Source organism: Callospermophilus lateralis, chromosome 3 (assembly GCF_048772815.1).
Source record: "Callospermophilus lateralis isolate mCalLat2 chromosome 3, mCalLat2.hap1, whole genome shotgun sequence".
NCBI classification, from domain to species: Eukaryota; Metazoa; Chordata; class Mammalia; order Rodentia; family Sciuridae; genus Callospermophilus; species Callospermophilus lateralis.
In genome coordinates, this window is record NC_135307.1 from 40470 (window position 1) to 57035 (window position 16566).

General features: G+C 51.6%; 1 protein-coding gene across 1 annotated transcript; it reads left to right on the plus strand.

Moving 5' to 3' along the window:
• Positions 1 to 824: 824 nt before the first annotated feature.
• On the plus strand, positions 825 to 5238 carry LOC143411515 (regucalcin-like). The gene is made up of 6 exons (XM_077108998.1): positions 825 to 861; positions 2112 to 2294; positions 2782 to 2997; positions 3550 to 3681; positions 4743 to 4897; positions 5178 to 5238. Exons 1-6 carry the CDS (start codon positions 825 to 827, stop codon positions 5226 to 5228), a joined length of 774 nt encoding a protein of 257 aa, XP_076965113.1. The 3' UTR covers positions 5229 to 5238.
• The last annotated feature ends 11328 nt before the right edge of the window (positions 5239 to 16566 follow it).

The following is a 16566-nucleotide window of genomic DNA, read 5'->3' on the forward strand; positions in this document are numbered from 1 at the left end:
ACAGGAGCATTGAGAAGTGAGCCCTTCTGGGGCAGAGGTCTCCTGGGCGGAGAAGCCAGGGTGTGTGCTCCGGAGCCAGCCACCTGCAGATCGCACCCACCCCAGCCTCTGAGCCGGGCCCACCTGGACCTCGGCTCAGCTTAGCAGCCCCTGCTTCCCAGGCTGTAGGTGGGGGGCCTGGAAGGTGGGGGAGGTGGGCACACTGTGCCACCAGAGGGAAAGGGGGACTCCTGGAACCTTGCCAGGGGGTGCCTCTTCAAGTGACGGGGCACCTGCACGTTCTGTCGACCTCTCGGGTCATGCAGAGTGACACGAGGCACAGAGGAGCCAGGAGGGGCGTGGGCTCGGCCGGCTCCCTCTCTGCATCCCCTTGTCTGCCTGGGTGAGGCTTCATGAGCAGAAGAGGGCTGTCCTTGAGACCACAGGATGTCACACACCCGGGAGCGCCCAGCCTGCATGGTGCAGCAGCCCTCACCTGATGACCAGGAGAATGGGTCAGAGAACAGGGCACTCACAGCCCTGTCCTCCTCCCAGGCCATGGCGTCCCCCAGGATCGAGGCTGTCATCCGGGACAGGCACAGGATGGGGGAGTGTCCCATGTGGGAAGAGGAGACCGGGCAGCTGGTGTTTGTGGACATCAACACCAGGACTGTGTGCTGGTGGAACCCACTCTCTGGGGAGGTGCAGACTTAAGTGGAACTGGGGCCTGCAGATGGTGGAACAAAGGAAGTGGGCCTGGGGGGCTGCAGAGGGTCGGACAAAGGAAGTGGGTCTGAGAGGTGGAGACTTTGGGCCAGAGGAAGTGGGCCTGGGGCCTGCAGAACATGGGCCTGAGGAAGTGTGGGTCCCCTGGAGATTCAGGTGCTCCTGGGAAGGGAGCTGTGAGACCATCCTATGTGCCCAGGGCCCCGTGTCCCCTGAAGTCCTGGGGCTTGTTTAGCTTTGAAGCTGTCCTGCCTGCTTGTGGACCCATGTCCCTGAGGTCCTAGGGCTCGTTGGTACCTTTGCCACAGGTGTCCAGCATCACTCGTGGCCTGAGGGTTGCAGGGGCCCAGCCGGGGCACCTGCTTCTTCAGCACCTGTCCCCCTGCTCCACAGCCCCTGAAGTGTGGGCTGTCACACCCTGGGCACAGGACAGACCATGGGGTGGGAAGTCCTGGTGTATAGCTATAGTTGGAAGGACCAAAGCCGGGCTTGCTGTCATCCAGGTTAAATCCTGGAAACACTGACATCCTTCTGGCTGTTGTGTGGAGCCTGCACCTGGCTCTGACCCCGGGTTATGCCACACATGCACCTGTCCTGACTCAGGAGCTAGGGTGGGGGTGACTGTGCATTTTCCAGGTTCATGTGTGTTCATGGACCCACACACCTGGGAGGTACCTGTGTGTCTGTGGGGCTTGCATACCTGTGTGGACTGCTGACCCCTGTGGATTCACACACCTGGGAGGTACCTGTGTGTCTGTGGGGCTTGCACACCTGTGTGGACTGCTGACCCCTGTGGATTCACACACCTGGGAGGTACCTGTGTGTCTGTGGGGCTTGCACACCTGTGTGGACTGCTGACCCCTGTGGATTCACACACCTGGGAGGTACCTGTGTGTCTGTGGGGCTTGCACACCTGTGTGGCTGATGACCCCTGTGGGTTTTCTGAGGATCAGAAGCAGCACTCTGGGAACATCCCCCACTCACCCTCACCCTCCCCAAGGGCAGGTGCCACTGTCCCCCTTGCAGATCAGGGCTGGCCCCAAGTCTGTGTCTGGCCTCAGGCACCCTCCTGTGGAGCCTGTCCCAGGCCCAGCGTCCTACCTGAGGGCTCAGGGGCACCCCCGGCTCTCACACTGGCACTGACGTGAGGAGAGGCCAGCGCTCTCCACTCCTGCAGTCCTGGTGGCCCTGCAGGCAGGCTTGGCAGCCTCCAGTCCCATCTGGAGGCCCTGTGGTGGCCATCGTGGGGAGGGGGTGCAGAGAGGTGGTCCACGCAGGTCCAGCAGGACTGGTCCTGTGCTGAGATGTGCTCTGTGCCCTGATGGTGCCTCCTGGCGGGAGCCCCGTGGGTGGAGTCTCCTGGAGAAGCAGCAGCTGGGCCACCCTGCTGTCCTCTGTCCTCCCAGGAGACCCTGTTGGCTGTGTGGCTCTGCACCGAGAGGGCAGCTATGTGGTGGCCTCTGGCACCTGCCTTGGCCTCCTGGACTGGGAGAAGGGGCAGGTGGAGTGGGCGGCCTGGCTGGACAGGGACAAGCCCCACAACAGGTTCAACGACGGGAAGGTGGACCCCGCTGGGAGGTTTGTGGCAGGTGGGCTGCTGAAAGGACTGGCCCAGGCCACCTGCAGAGCCTCCCATCATGGCGGGTGCCAGCTGGGTGGGGACCTCAGGAGCCCTCCCCAGGCTGCTGGCAAGCGGCCCCCGGGGGCCATGCAGGTGCTGGGCAGCCCACAGGTTCCCTCCCGCTCCAAAGCCCATGGCTTCCATGTCATTCTTCCCAGATCCCTGCCCAGAGAGGACCCTGGGAGGGTCGAAGCTGCCAGGGTGGGGCAGTGGCCAGAGGCCATTCACGTGCGGCTGAGGGCCCTGCACCTCTGCCTGAGCAGGACTCTTCCCAGTGGAACATCCCTGGGGTCCCCCCTTCGCCCAGCACAGAGGCTCACTCACAGATGCCGCCTGAGGGCCATCCTGCCTGCTGTCCCCCGGCTGAGGGTGACCACAGCTCTCTGCACAGCGGGTCTGTGTGGGGTGGGCAGGACAGGGTAGGGTGCTGACCACTGACCTTCCACTCTCTCCAGGCACCATGCCAGAGGCGTCCGCCCCAGGAGTGTGGGAGCCGGGGCAGGGCTCCCTGTACACACTCTATGCTGACCGCTCCGTGGTCAGACAGCTGGACCAGCTGGGCATCCCCAACGGGCTGGACTGGTCCCTGGACCATCACACTCTCTACCACGTGGACGGCCTGGACTACTCTGTGCAGTCCTATGACTACGACGTGCAGACAGGAGGCCTGGGTAGGGGCCACCGTTGCTAGCCCCCCACGCCCTCCCCAGAGGAAGGCCTCCGTGGCCAGCCCCCACACCCTCCCTGGATGGGGCCACCGTGACCAGCCCCCCCCACACCCTCCCTGGGGTAGGAGCCTCCGTGGTCAGCCCTCACACCCTCTATGGGTGGGGCCACCATGGCCAGCCCCCATGCCCTACCTGGGCGGGACCTCCCTGGCCAGCCCAGCACGCCCTCCCTCAGGTATGGGCCTCTGTGGTCAGCCCCTCATACCCTCACTGGGGTAGGAGCCTCCATGGCCAGCTCCCCACATCCTCCCTGAAGTACGGGCCTCCATTGCCCGCCCCATAAGCCCTCACTGGGAGGGACCAACCATGGCCAGCCCCCCATGCCCTTCTCGGGGAGGGCCTTTTATGGCCAGCCCCCCACACCCTCCTGAGTCCCCTCCTGGGGTCCCAGATGCACCACGGGGTCTGTCACTCCCTCACGTTGTTGAGGCCACACTATGTCACCCCCTGGTCTGGGCAGTGAGGGGCCACGCGCCTCTGTCTGTCCTGCCGCAGCAAACCCACGACTGGTGTGCCAGCTGGAGCCAGAGCAAGGCATGCCAGATGGGCTGTTCATGGACACCACGGGGACACTCTGGGTGGCCTGCATTGATGGAGGCAGGGTGATCCGCATGGACGCCGAGACAGGTGTGTGCACAGGGCAGTCGGTCAAGGAGGGGCCATGGGGTGCTCTGTGCCACGGTGTTCAGGGTCCAGGAGTGGGACCACTTGCTTGTCCAGCTACAGGGGGACTTGTGCAGATGGGCAGTGCAGGGAACACAGGGGCTGATGTAGAAAATGACCACAAACCAGCGGTTGAAAACTACAAGACCTTGTCCTCTCCCACCCTGGAGGGCGGAGGCTGGACCAGGGTCACAGGCTGAGCTCCCTGCACAGGCTCCAGGGGGCTCCTCCTGCCTCTCCAGCTCCTGGGCTCCAGGTGGCCCTGGGCTGGTGGCCCCTCCCTGCAGTCTCTGCCTCCGTCTCCACGGGGCTCCTCCTCTGGGTCTGTGTCCCCTCCTCTGTCTCTTGGGAGGACACGGCCATTGCATGAGGGCCACCTGACCCAGGAGGAGCCCATCTCAGACCCTTCACTAACGACCTCTGCAGAGACCTGTTCCCACACCAGGTCCCACTCACAGGTTCTGGGGTGCAAATGTGGACAGGACCCACCTCTTACCATGGTGTCCAGTTCCCTCCATGAGCTCCAGAGAGGCTCCTCCTGCCTCTCCAGCTCCTGGGATCCAGGTGGCCCCTCACTCCAGTCTCTGCCTCTGTCTCCACGGGGCTCCTCCTCTGGGTCTGTGTCCCCTCCTCTGTCTCTTGGGAGGACATGGCCATTGCATGAGGGCCCCCTGACCCAGGAGGAGCCCATCTCAGGACCCTTCACTAACGACTTCTGCAGAGACGCTGTTCCCACACCAGGTCCCAATCACAGGTTCTGGGGTGCAAATGTGGACAGGACCAACCTCTTACAATGTGTCCAGCTCCCTCCAGGAGACTGGCCTCTCCAGCTCCTGGGCTCCAGGTGGCCCTGCTGACCCCTGCAGTCCATGAGGAAGGGCAGACTTGGGGATCAAGTGCTGCAGGTGCCAGGGAGAACCAGCTGGCCCAGGGCCCCACTGGGGAGAGGGCACAGTCAGGCCACCTGGGGTCCAGCAGCAGATGGGTGGCTGGGCTTCAGGGATGTACCTGAGCTTTATTTACAGGGACGCGGCTGTGCACCCCGGAGATGCCAGTGTCCAGGGTGACGTCCTGCTGTTTCGGGGGGGCTGACTACTCCGACCTGTACGTGACCTCTGCAGCGGACAGCCTGAGTCCAGAGCAGCTGTTGCGGGAGCCGCAGGCAGGACACGTCTTCAAGGTCAGTGGGGTGTCCCTGCCAGGGTCAGCTTGGCTCCTGGCCATGACTGCTCGGCCAGGTGTAACGCATCTTGACCTAGGGGACTGGAGCGGGCTTGGCAGCATCCATGGGGACATCTGTCCACCTGGAAAACAGCCCTCCCAAGGCCCCATGTGCCCTGCTGTACACAGAGACGTTTACGGGAGGTTTAGGAAGCTGGTGTGGCTGGCACTGCCATGGCTGGTGCTGCCGGGAGACTCAGCTGTGCCCAGGGACTCACCTCCACCCTCTCCTCCCACAGGTCCTGGGCCTGGGGGTGAGAGGCCTTGCATCCTGCCACTTCTCTGGCTGAGGAACCCCACTGTCCAATGCAGCTTGAGCCAGGCCTCCGTCCCTGGGGTCAGGCCAGGCTCGGCTCTGGCAGGGCACTCCCTGCCTGACCGCTGTTCACAGCTGATAATAAATGTGGCCACCTCAACGTCATCTGTGCAGCTGCTGCCCTGGGATGTGGTCCCCCCCAGGACTGCCCCATGCTATGTCCAGTGTCACCCAGCTTCAGCTTGTAATGCCCCTGTGTGTTCTCCAAGGTCCCCACAGGTCACCTGCATTCCCCAGAACATGTGGCCACACTGGTGTCTCTGAGGTTGGCCTCTCTGCCTCCACTTGGTGCTGGGTCACTGAGAGCTGGAACCTGAGCATGAGCTGTAGCTGTGCTGGACGTGCACAAGTCCATCAGCCAGGGATCGAGCTGGACATCAGTTGCCTTCACAGCACTGGGCGCCCAGCGCCTCTACTTCCAAACAGCCCATTTACCCCTGGAAGGCACCTGCACTCCAGCAGTACCCAGTCCCCTGCCCAGCCCCATCACCTGCCCACTGCCTGTGTCTCGATGGCCTGATGTGGATAGGTCCTGCCCATGGAATCCACACTATGTGACCCTCTGTGTCAGCTTCTCTCACCGAGCCCCAGGTCTCAAGGTCCGTCCCACTTGTAGCATGTGTCAGAGCTGAAGTCCTTTTCAGGACTGAGTAATATTCCATCATGTGGATGGACTCGTCCTGTTCCCCATTCCTCCTCAGTGGACAACTGGGTCACTTCTCCTTTCTGACCCTTGTGCATGGTGCTGCTGTGAATGTTCACACACAAGTTTTCATTCCAGTGTCTGTTTCTGGGTCTTCAGGGACGTACCTAGGCTGGAGGTAATGTGGAATGTGAACTCCCTGCATAACCCCAAGAGGCCCCTGCGCACTGTGCCTGCACAGGGGCTCCACGCTGCCCTCCTCAAATGCACATGCTAAGAGTGACATAGAACGTTGAGTCCCTGATTCCAGAGGGCTCAGCACAGAGCTCCTGGAGGTCCCCACACAGGTGGCCTGCAGCTGCACACGGCTCTGCTTGCCAGCTGCTGGGAGTCTCTGTCCTGGGGTCCCCGTGGTCATGGTGGAAGAGTGCAGCTTGTGCTGTGGGCAGGGGCAGGCAGTGCTGTGAACAGGAAGGCCGTCCTGGGGCTCGAGCCTCCATCCTGGGAGTGAGGTCTGTGTGGAGTTGGTCCTGGCCTAGTGGTCAGTCCTGGAGAGGGGCAGCTGGCCTGGGAAGAGGGAGAGACCTGGTCTCAGGTGCAGCCCTTGATACAGGGTGCTGAGGGGCCAGGCGGGGACCTTAGGGAGGCCAAGCAGGGGCCCAGGAAGTGGGCATCCTCCTGCTGACCACCACTGTCCGCTCAGGGGCTGGGAGTCCAGGAGGCAACTGTGTGGGAGACCAACTTTGACGTGACTGAGTCACACTCCCCCACTGGGTGCTGAGGCGCTCAGTCACAGAAATGTGGCAGAGCTTTCCCCACCTTCTTGGGTTCGAGGGTCGGTGTCTGGGGCATGGATTTGTCTTGCTACAGCCCATGGGTGGACCTACGCTCACCTGTTCCTTTGTGATATAACCCTTGCCCTGTTTAGGGTAGAATCTTCCATGGAAGTGCCTTGTGGGTCCCCTTCTCTTACTGTGTCCTTGGGTGTGGCCTACCCAGGTGTCAGTCAACCTGCTGACAGTGGACATCATGAAGATAGACTCAGCCCCCTGAAACCTGACCCCTTGCCTCATTTGAATAGCTTCTCCTCAATAAAAGGGGTCAGTGCATGCTCTCTCTCTCTCTTCCTGAGGACCCTTAAGGTCAGAGGAGCCGTCACAACGACCCCAAAGAAAAAGGTATTTGTATCTTTTGTGTGGTCATTTTGCACAGCCCAGTCAGCCCAGTTTACCTGGAGTGGCCCCTGAGCCTTTTAGTTGCAAGAAGAGAAACCTGGCACATGATTTTGGAAATTCAAATGGAAATGAAACCCATTAAACACTATTTGTCAAAAAGTGGTGATTTAACAAGCTTTGAAAACTATATTCAGTGAAATGAAAGTATATGCAAACCAAAATTTCCACAAAAATTGACTCATAATCATCCATAACTAAAATTTGAAAAAAAAAATTAAAGAGAAACAGAAGAAAATCCATGTAATCTTTGTGATACTGTGTGTGTGTGTGTGTGTGTGTGTGTGTGTGTGTGTGTTCTGGAACTGGGGACCAAATGCAGGGCAGCACACATGGTGGACAACCTCAGCTACATACAACCTCAGCTACAATACTCAGCTACATCCCTAGCCCTTGGTGATGAGTTTTAACACACAATACTAAAAGTAAATTGGCAGAAGAAAATATTGATAGCATGGACTTTATAAAATCAAATTTTTACCAAGTGTGGTGTTGCATGCCAAGAATCCTAATTACTCAAAAGGATGAGGCAGGGGGGCTGGGGATGTGGCTCAAGCGGTAGCACACTCACCTGGCATGCGTGCAGCCCAGGTTCAATCCTCAAACACCACATACAAACAAAGATGTTGTGTCCGACGAAAACTAAAAAAATCAATATTAAAAAATTCTCTCTCTCTCTCTCTCTCTCTCTCTCTCTCTCTTTAAAAAAAAGGCTGAGGCAGGGAGATTGCAAATTCAAGGCCAGCCTGGAAGATTTTTAAAGGGATGGGGTATAGCTCAGTGGTAGAGCACCTGCCTGGCATATGTGAGGCCCTGGGTTCAATCCCCAGCATCACATGAAAAAATTAAATTGTATACTCTGTGAAAGACAGAACAAAAAGAAAAGCTATAAACTGAGATAAATTATTTACAACATGCAATTCTCTTGTGCAGAAACCTCTTGTGAAGAAGCATACCACATAACTAAGGCAGACAAGGCCATCAAGGAGGTGCAGCTAACTCCCTGTTCCTTAAGTGTGGGCCCTCTATAATGACTTCCTCCAGAAACACATACAATAGGGACATGCAGAGAACAGTAACTCCACAGTCAGAAACTTGAAAGGCACTCCCCAGCCAGCTGAGCACACTCAGTACTAAAGTGACATTCACCTTGAGGGCTTGAGATGACAGAGCAGCTCTCCCCCTCTGTGACCTGCTTGCCCCAGACCCACAGCCCCAGGATAAATATGAGAAAAACATGGAAACTTGAAAGGCACTCCCCAGCCAGCTGAGCACACTCAGTACTAAGGTGACATTCACCTTGAGGGCTTGAGATGACAGAGCAGCTCTCCACCTCTGTGACTGCTTCCCCCAGACCATGGCCCAAGTCTAGATGTGAGGAAAAACAAGTAAACCCCAAAGGAGAACAATCTACAAATACCTGACAGGTCCTCCCCATGTGCCGAGGTCACTGGAACAAGGAAGTTCAGAGAAACTGTCACCCCAAGAGGAGTCTACAGAGACATGTTGACTGGATTTCATTTGGGGTCCTGGAACAGGAAGAGGCAGAACTGAGAATCCAGAGGAAATACAACTTCAGTTATTTATAACATACTAGTGTTTATTCTTCATGACAAATGGTCTAAGATGTTAATACATCTGAGATAGTGCACCTAAGTCATCACAAGGGCAAAGTCAGGTTGAGGCTTCCTTTGAAATTTCTGTATAAAGATAAAGATACTCAAATAAAACTTTAAACATGACTACATTTCCAGGCTGGGTTGTGGCTCCATGGTAGAGAGCTCACCTAGCATGCACAAGGCACAAGGACATGCCAGTCACATGCCTGTCATCCCAGTTACTTGGGAGGCTAAGGCAAGAGGATCATACATTTGAGGCTCAACTGGGCAATACAGCAAGACCATGTCTCAAAATTAAATTTTAAAAAGGGCTAAGGATATATGTAGCTACGTGCTTGCCAAGCACATACAAGGCCCTGAGGTCAACACCCAGTGTGAACAAAAACTCTCCAGGCCACACAACTGATCACAGACAACCATTGCAGGAATAGAACAGGGAAGAAGCCATTATATCAACCTCCCAAAAATAATTAAAGTCAACCTGCACTTTGTTCAGCTCACAATGCTAACATATCTAACCTCTGCTTCTACTAATTTAAATATGATAATTTTTTAAATATGATAGCTTTTTAAATATAATAAAAAGTGTATGTACTTTTCTAAGAAACCCAGCAGATGTGCAATATACTCAATTCTGCTCTAAAAGCCAACTTATAAGCACATAGGGGCACAATCATTAGGATAAAATGTAATTATGGCACTTCACATGAAATAACTCTTAGTGTTAATAAACATATAACCTCAAAAGAAGAAATTCAAATTTCTGAACTCAAAACATAATGGTATATTTTCAATGATACTTCAAACAGATACAAAACACAAACAGAGTTCTCCAACAAGAATTCCTGGCAATATACAAAGCATCATGCTCATCAGAAGACCCAATCCCTTGCTTGCAATGAATAAGAAAACAACTTTTTATAAATGTAAAACTTTAGGGCCTGAGGATGTTGCTCAGTGGTAGAGCACTTGCCTAGCATATGTGAGGCACTGGCTTCGATTCTCAGGACCACATAAAAAATAAACAAATGTAGAACTTTAATAAGACATAGGGATATGCTTTCTAAATTGAAAAATAGAAAAGAAAATGTTTGTTTAAAAATTTATTTTTAGTAAAAAATATTTCTTAATTACACAACTCAGCTATTGACTTGTCTCTTACACATTGTAACGACTTGGATCCTGAGAAAACTTCATCTACAGTGGTTTTAAAAATCATGCAGGGGATGGGCTGGGGATGTGGCTCAAGTGGTAGCGCGCTCACCTGGCATGCATGCGGCCCGGGTTTGATCCTCAGCACCACATACAAACAAAGATGTTGTGTCCGCCAAAAACTAAAAAATAAATATTAAAAAATTCTCTCTAAAAAAAAAAAAAAGAATCATGCAGGGGACTGGGGTTGCGGCCCAGTGATAGAGCACTGGCCTAGCATGTGCAAGGCCCTGGGTTCAATCCTCAGCACCACATATAAATAAAATAAAATAAAGGTACTGTGTACAACTAAAAAATAAATATTAAAAAAAGGATCAGGTGGGGTTGTGGCTCAGCGATAGAGTGCTTCCTTAGCATGTGCGAGGCCCTGAGTTAGATCCTCAAAAGCACATAAAAATAAATAAAGGTTAAAAAAAAAAGAATCATGCAATATAATAGTTGACATTGAAATTTTTTCTTAGAAAAATTTCATCTAAATCTGGAAGAGATATTGTGAGATATATATATATATATATATGTGTGTGTGTGTGTGTGTGTGTGTGTGTGTGTGTATGTGTGTGTGTGTGTGTGTAAATACAAAATGTTTTTGAACATATCTCTGGATACCTCTGATGCTTGAGTTCTAGCAAATGACATTGTGTGTGTGTGTGTGTGTGTAAAAATATATGTGTGTGTGTATGGTGCTGGGATGGACCCCAAGGCCTCTCAATTGCTAGGCAAGTGCTCTGTCACTGAGCTGCATACCCAGTATGCAAAGACATCTCAATAAGCAGAAAATAATTAAAATCATTTAGGATTATCATGAGAATTTTCAAACAAGACAAGTTTCTCAATGGAAAACCAAGAAAGCAGAAAGCATATTTTAAAAATATTGCTGAGGGAAAACAGCAGAAGTTCACAGGATTAAGAATTCTGTAGAAAATTAAAAAGAACTGAAAACCTGGTGGACATGGGGCATTTCCTAGGAAATACAGACATTGCAAAACAACTAAATTAAGAAAACTCAATCGATCCATTAGCATAGCAAAGTTGGAACTGCTGCTGGGAGATCTCCCACTGGAAAAGACCCTGGGATCATTAGGTCTCACAGCTAAGTGTTACCTGACCTTTCACAAATTCTGATTTTATTTCAAATGTTTATGATCTAGATAAAAAAAAAAAGGTGACTTTCCTGAATTCAGTTCATGTTCCATCAAAGCCTGATATAGTCAAGATATTTCATCCATGTAGAACATCAATGTTTATTCAACAGGCTATTTTGTGCACTACTGCAAATGTACTGTCAATTAGTGCCCTGAGCTGTGGCTGAGAGAGGCAGGGCCTGGAAACAGGGTAGGGTCTGGAGGAGGGCCACAGTCTGGACAGGGCAGGGATCTGGAGAAGAGATGTGGGGGCCTTGGGGGAGGGGTCTAGGCAGAGTCTATGGAGGATGTGGTCTGGGGGATGGGGTGGGGTCAGGAGAAGAAAGGCAGGCCTGGAAGAGGGGTCTGGAGGAGGGTCAGAGCCAACAGGAGGGAGAACAGATGGTGAGGAATACTGGCCTTGGTGGTCACTCACTCAGAGCCCCTAGTTCTCTAGCCTTCCATCCCAACAACCCACCTCAGGGAAACTGACCTCAACAGTCTGCCTCACCCACCACCCTCCACAGTAGGCCCCAGCAGCTTCACTTAATCCTGGGCAGAAGACCCTGGCCATCCACCACCACTGCCTGCTCTGTACCAGCAACCATAAAGTGCATGGAAGTAGCAGGTATTCCACTGAAAGAGGAGAGGACCCAGGTATGGTAGTATACACCATCATAATCCCAGCTACTTAGGGAGACAGAGAAATGAAAATTCTAAATTTGAGGCCAGTCTGGGCAATTTAGCAAGATCCTCTCTCAAAAAGAGAAGTGAGGGTGTTGCTCACTTATAGGGGTAGAGCACTTACATAGGATACATGAAGTCCTGAGTTCAAATCCCAGTCTAAAATATGTATATAATTTAAGGCAACGGGTACACTGTTTTTATAAGATTCAATTCCTTTTATTCTACTTTCATCTTATCATCATTTAAATGCATTACCACATTCATGAACAATGAATTATTTTGGCAGAAGCTGTAGAGCACTTGAAAACTAAAATGTAAGATGCTATTTATTATAGATCAATCAATTCAAGATAAATGATTTCTAAAATGAAGATGTAAGTCAGTGGAAAAGTAGATTGGGCTCATAGAAACCTGACTCTCCAACATATTGGTGCAGGGCAGGCACTGACTTCCTCAACAAGATCCATAAAATTCAAAAAATAAAACCAAGATGCAATAAGTGAAATGCCTTCAAATTAAAATGCTCTGACAAGTGAGGGAAATAGGATCATAAAGAGAGCCCCTCAGAATGGGAGAAAGTCTTTTCCATCTACTTTTCCAACAAGGGATTAATATCCAGAAATATAAATAACTCAAAACATGTAACAACAGAAAAATGAATAGCTCAACACAAAAAATGGGTGAAAGAACTAAGCAGACATTTCTCAAAAGGAGAAATACAAATGGCCAAAAAACATGGGAAAAAAAAGGTTCAACATGCCTGGCAATCAGAGAAATGCAAATCACATCTACATTAAGATTTCATCTCCAGTTAGAAGGGCAAACATCAGGAATACAAAAACCAACAAACTCTGGTGAGGATAGGGAGAAAGGTACACTCACCTGTTGTTTGTGCAGATGAGTGCAACCAACCACTATGGACAGCAGTACAGAGATTCCTCAAGAAACTAGAAATGAAGCCATCACATGATCTAGCTCTTCCTCCCACCCTTTTTTTTTGGGGGGGGGGGGTATTTACCTGAAAGAACAAAAATCAGCATGCTATAGGAATACAGCCATATCAATGTTTAAGCCAGCACAATTCTCAGTAGCCAAGCTATGAAACCTTCCCAGGTGTCTGTCAACAGATGAGCAGATAAAGAAAGCATGGCATATACACACATCAGAGTTTTACTCGGCCATAAAGGAGAATGAAATTACTGCATCTGCTGGTAAATGAATGGAACTGGAGAACATCATGCTAACTGAAATAAGCCAGACTCCGAAAGCCAAGGGTCAAATGTTTTATCTTATACACAAAAACTAGAGGTAAATAAGGAAATATAAAATGGGGAGATCCCATAAAGATAGAAAGGAGGTCAGTGGAATAGAAGGGGGTGTATGGGGAGAGAGGAGGGATGGGAAAAGGGAGGAACTGAAGAATGAAACTGACCAAACGATCTAAGTACATATACGACCACACCACAGTGAATCCCCCTCCGTGTCTGTCTATAAACCACCAGTTTAACAAAACAATAAATAAATAGAAGGAAGACCACTAGAGAAAGGGGAGCAGGAGGACGGAGGTGGAGGGAACATGGAAATACTGGGGTGAAACTGAACAAATTATACTCCATGCATGTCTGCATACATCAAAATGGACCCCACTATTATGGATAAGTAAAATACACCAGGGCTGGGGCTGTGGCTCCGTGGTACAGCACTCACCTAGCACACGTGATGCCCTGGGTTTGATCCTCAGCACCACATAAAAATAAATAAATAAAGGTATTGTGTCCAACTACAACTAAAAATAATATTTAAAAAAATTTTCAAAAGAGGGAAGATGCACATATACTGACAATTAAACTGGAATTCTCTCAACCAAAGAAAAATGTGGTTTATGAGTTTAGTTTTGTAAGTTTAGTTCCATGAAATGTGGTTCATGAGTTTAGTACATGGAATAAACTTTCTTAATATTTTTAGATGTAGATCAAACAAACACCTGTATCTTATTTATTTATATGTGGTGCTGAGGATCAAACCCAGGGCCTCACACATGCTAGAAAAGCACCCTACCAGGAAGCTTCAGTCCCAGCCCTGAAATACATTTTTAATAAATGAATTTGTTACAAATAACATACTAAACTGAAATAAAGTAGTAGGCTGGTAACACATGTGCTTTTCCATATTTCCGTGTTCTTTTCTACTACTTTGACACCATTAAAACAATAAGGAGGGCTGGGGTTGTGGCTCAGTGGCAGAGCACTTGCCAGGATGTGCGAAGCACTGGGTTTGATTCTCAATATCAATAAATAAAACACAATTATGGACAACTAAAATAATATTTGAAAAAATAAGCAATAAGGAACACAAGTAATGGAGTCTCTCCTGGGCTTAGAACCCTCGTTCATCATTCCTCCTTCATCCCACCCAGGATCTCCAGGAAAAACCTGGGGTAACTGTAGGAAGATGATGAGGGGCTGGGGATCTGGGGTAGAGCAGTCGCCGAGCACGTGCAAGGCTCTGGGTTCAATCCTCAGCATCACATAAAAATAAATAAATTAAATAAAGGTATTAGGTCCAACTACAACTAAATTTTATTTTAAATTATGGCAATATATACCTAATGTAAATTATTTTTAAAAAAGACGATGAGGGTCACAACCTAGACCTAGCCTGAATGAAATAGTGAAGGAGCAGGGCGCACAGCCAGGCTCTCCTCAGCTCAGTCCCAAGGTGGGGCTCTCTCCTCACCAACACCACATTTCCCACACCTACTGCGGGTCATTCCAGAAGCTTCTAGTGCAATTCCCTCAGGCAACTCAGAACAAGAGAGCTCCAGGCATCCCTAGATACATGACCGACAGTGTCCCCGAGCCAGGCATTCACCGGAGGTAGCTCTGAGGAGAAGGGAGCTCTGGGCATCCCTACAGACATGACGCACAGTGTCCCCAAGCCAGGCATCCACCTGAGGTAGCTCTGAGGAGAAGGGAGCTCCATGCATCCATAGAGACATGACCCACAGTGTCCCCAAGCCAGGCATCACCCTCAGGCAGTTCTGAAAATAAGGACGCTCCAGGGGTCCCTAGAGACATGACAATAGACCCAGCCTGATTTCCTCTTAAAATTGGGAACCATCTTGCCACAAAGCCATGAAAAGCTAATTTTGGTTTCACTGTAAATTACTGCAGATTCTGAACCTGCTTGGAATGCCTGCCCCGGGGCCTTGGACTCCCCCTGCCTGGCCATCTGACCCTACAGCAGCCCTCTTTGAAACTGCAGTGACGCCCCATAAACCCTGGCCTTCCCTGGCCAGACAACGCCGCTCTCTGAGGCTCTAATGACCTTCATAAATTCTGATGTCGGGGCCAGCAAAAATGTAAACCAGCCTTTGTGCTCTGCTGTCGAGTGTTGCTAGCTGTAACCCCCTTTGTGGAACTTCCTGAGTATGGAGCTGCGCTGCGAGGGAACTGGGGCTGTCTTTTCCCGTAGTTTTGGGTGGGAGAAGCAGCCCGGATGGTGGAAATAATCAGCTTGATTTCATTTGATTTTAATTGGAGTCACTGGTCTTTTCTTTGCGTCCTGGTCTAACAGTGACCCACAGTGACCCCGAGCCAGGTGGCTCCCTGAGGCAGCTCTGAGGAGAAGGGAGCTATGGGGGTCCCTAGAGACAAGACCTCCAGTGTCCCCAAGTCCAGTGTCCACCTGGGGTAGCTCTGAGGAGAAGGGAGCTACGGGGGTCCCTAGAGACATGACCCACACTGTCCCTGACCCAGGTGGCTCCCTGAGGTAGCTCTGAGGAGAAGGGAGCTACGGGGGTCCCTAGAGACATGACCCACAGTGTCCCCAAGCCCAGTGGCTCCCTGAGGCAGCTCTGAGGAGAAGGGAACTATGGGCGACCCTAGGACCGACAGTGCCCCCCAAACCAGGCGCCCACCTGAAGCAGCTCTGAGAAGGGAGCTCCAGGTGTCCATAGAGACATGACCCCCAGTGTCCCCGAGCCAGGCGTCCACCTGAGGTAGCTGTGAGGAAAAGGGGGCTCGGGCCCTCCCTGAAGGGCGACCCACAGTTTCCAGGAGCCAGGCTCTGCCGAGTGGGTGCTGAGGAGAAAGCTCACCTCTCACCCTGAAGGAGGAGGACTGGCGTCAAAGATGGCAGCGAGGCCCCTCCCCTGATGACCACGCCCCCAGATGGCCAAGTGCCCGGATAGCCACGTGCCTCATGGCCACGCCCCTAATGGCCACCCCTGATGGCCACGCCCCGCAGGACCCTGCTCATGCTCAGAGGTGGTGCCCACCCCTAGTTCCTGGTAAACCTCAGCCCTTTCTCCACTCTCAGCTGTTACTGGATAGAACCTGTCCCCACTGCTGTCACAAGGTCTGGCAGAGTTGGCTGTGTCACCATGGAGTGGAATCTCAGGAGAGGAGAAAAAGAAGCCCACCTCCCCGTTCACCAGAAAGCAGGGAGCGGAAACTCCAAACCCCAGCCCTTGTGCTGCAGCAAAAGAAAATTTCAAGTCAGACACCAAAAGCCATGCAGGAGAGGATTCTGAGAAGTGACAGTGAGGTGGAAATAGACTAAGAGAAAAGTGAGGCTTCAGCAAAAGCACTCTCAAGGGGGACAGTGGGCATCTCCAGGCAGGGAATAAAAGGTGACAAGGCTATCCCCAAACTTCACTACTGTTGATGTTTTCAGGAGAACTGGGGACCACCTCTGTACTCTGCCCATCAGGTGGTCAACTCCTCCTTCACTTTGGGTAGTGGAGTTGTTGACCTTAGATGGTCCTCTGCAGAACTGTCATGGTGACCATCCTATT

Coding starts and splice junctions, on each gene's coding strand:
- LOC143411515 (XM_077108998.1), top strand. CDS start 825: ATGGGCCTGAGGAAGTGTGGGTCCCCTGGAGATTCAG. Junction 2,998..3,549: donor CGTGCAGACAGGAGGCCTGG/GTAGGGGCCACC, acceptor GTCCTGCCGCAG/CAAACCCACGACTGGTGTGC. Junction 3,682..4,742: donor CCGCATGGACGCCGAGACAG/GTGTGTGCACAG, acceptor CTTTATTTACAG/GGACGCGGCTGTGCACCCCG.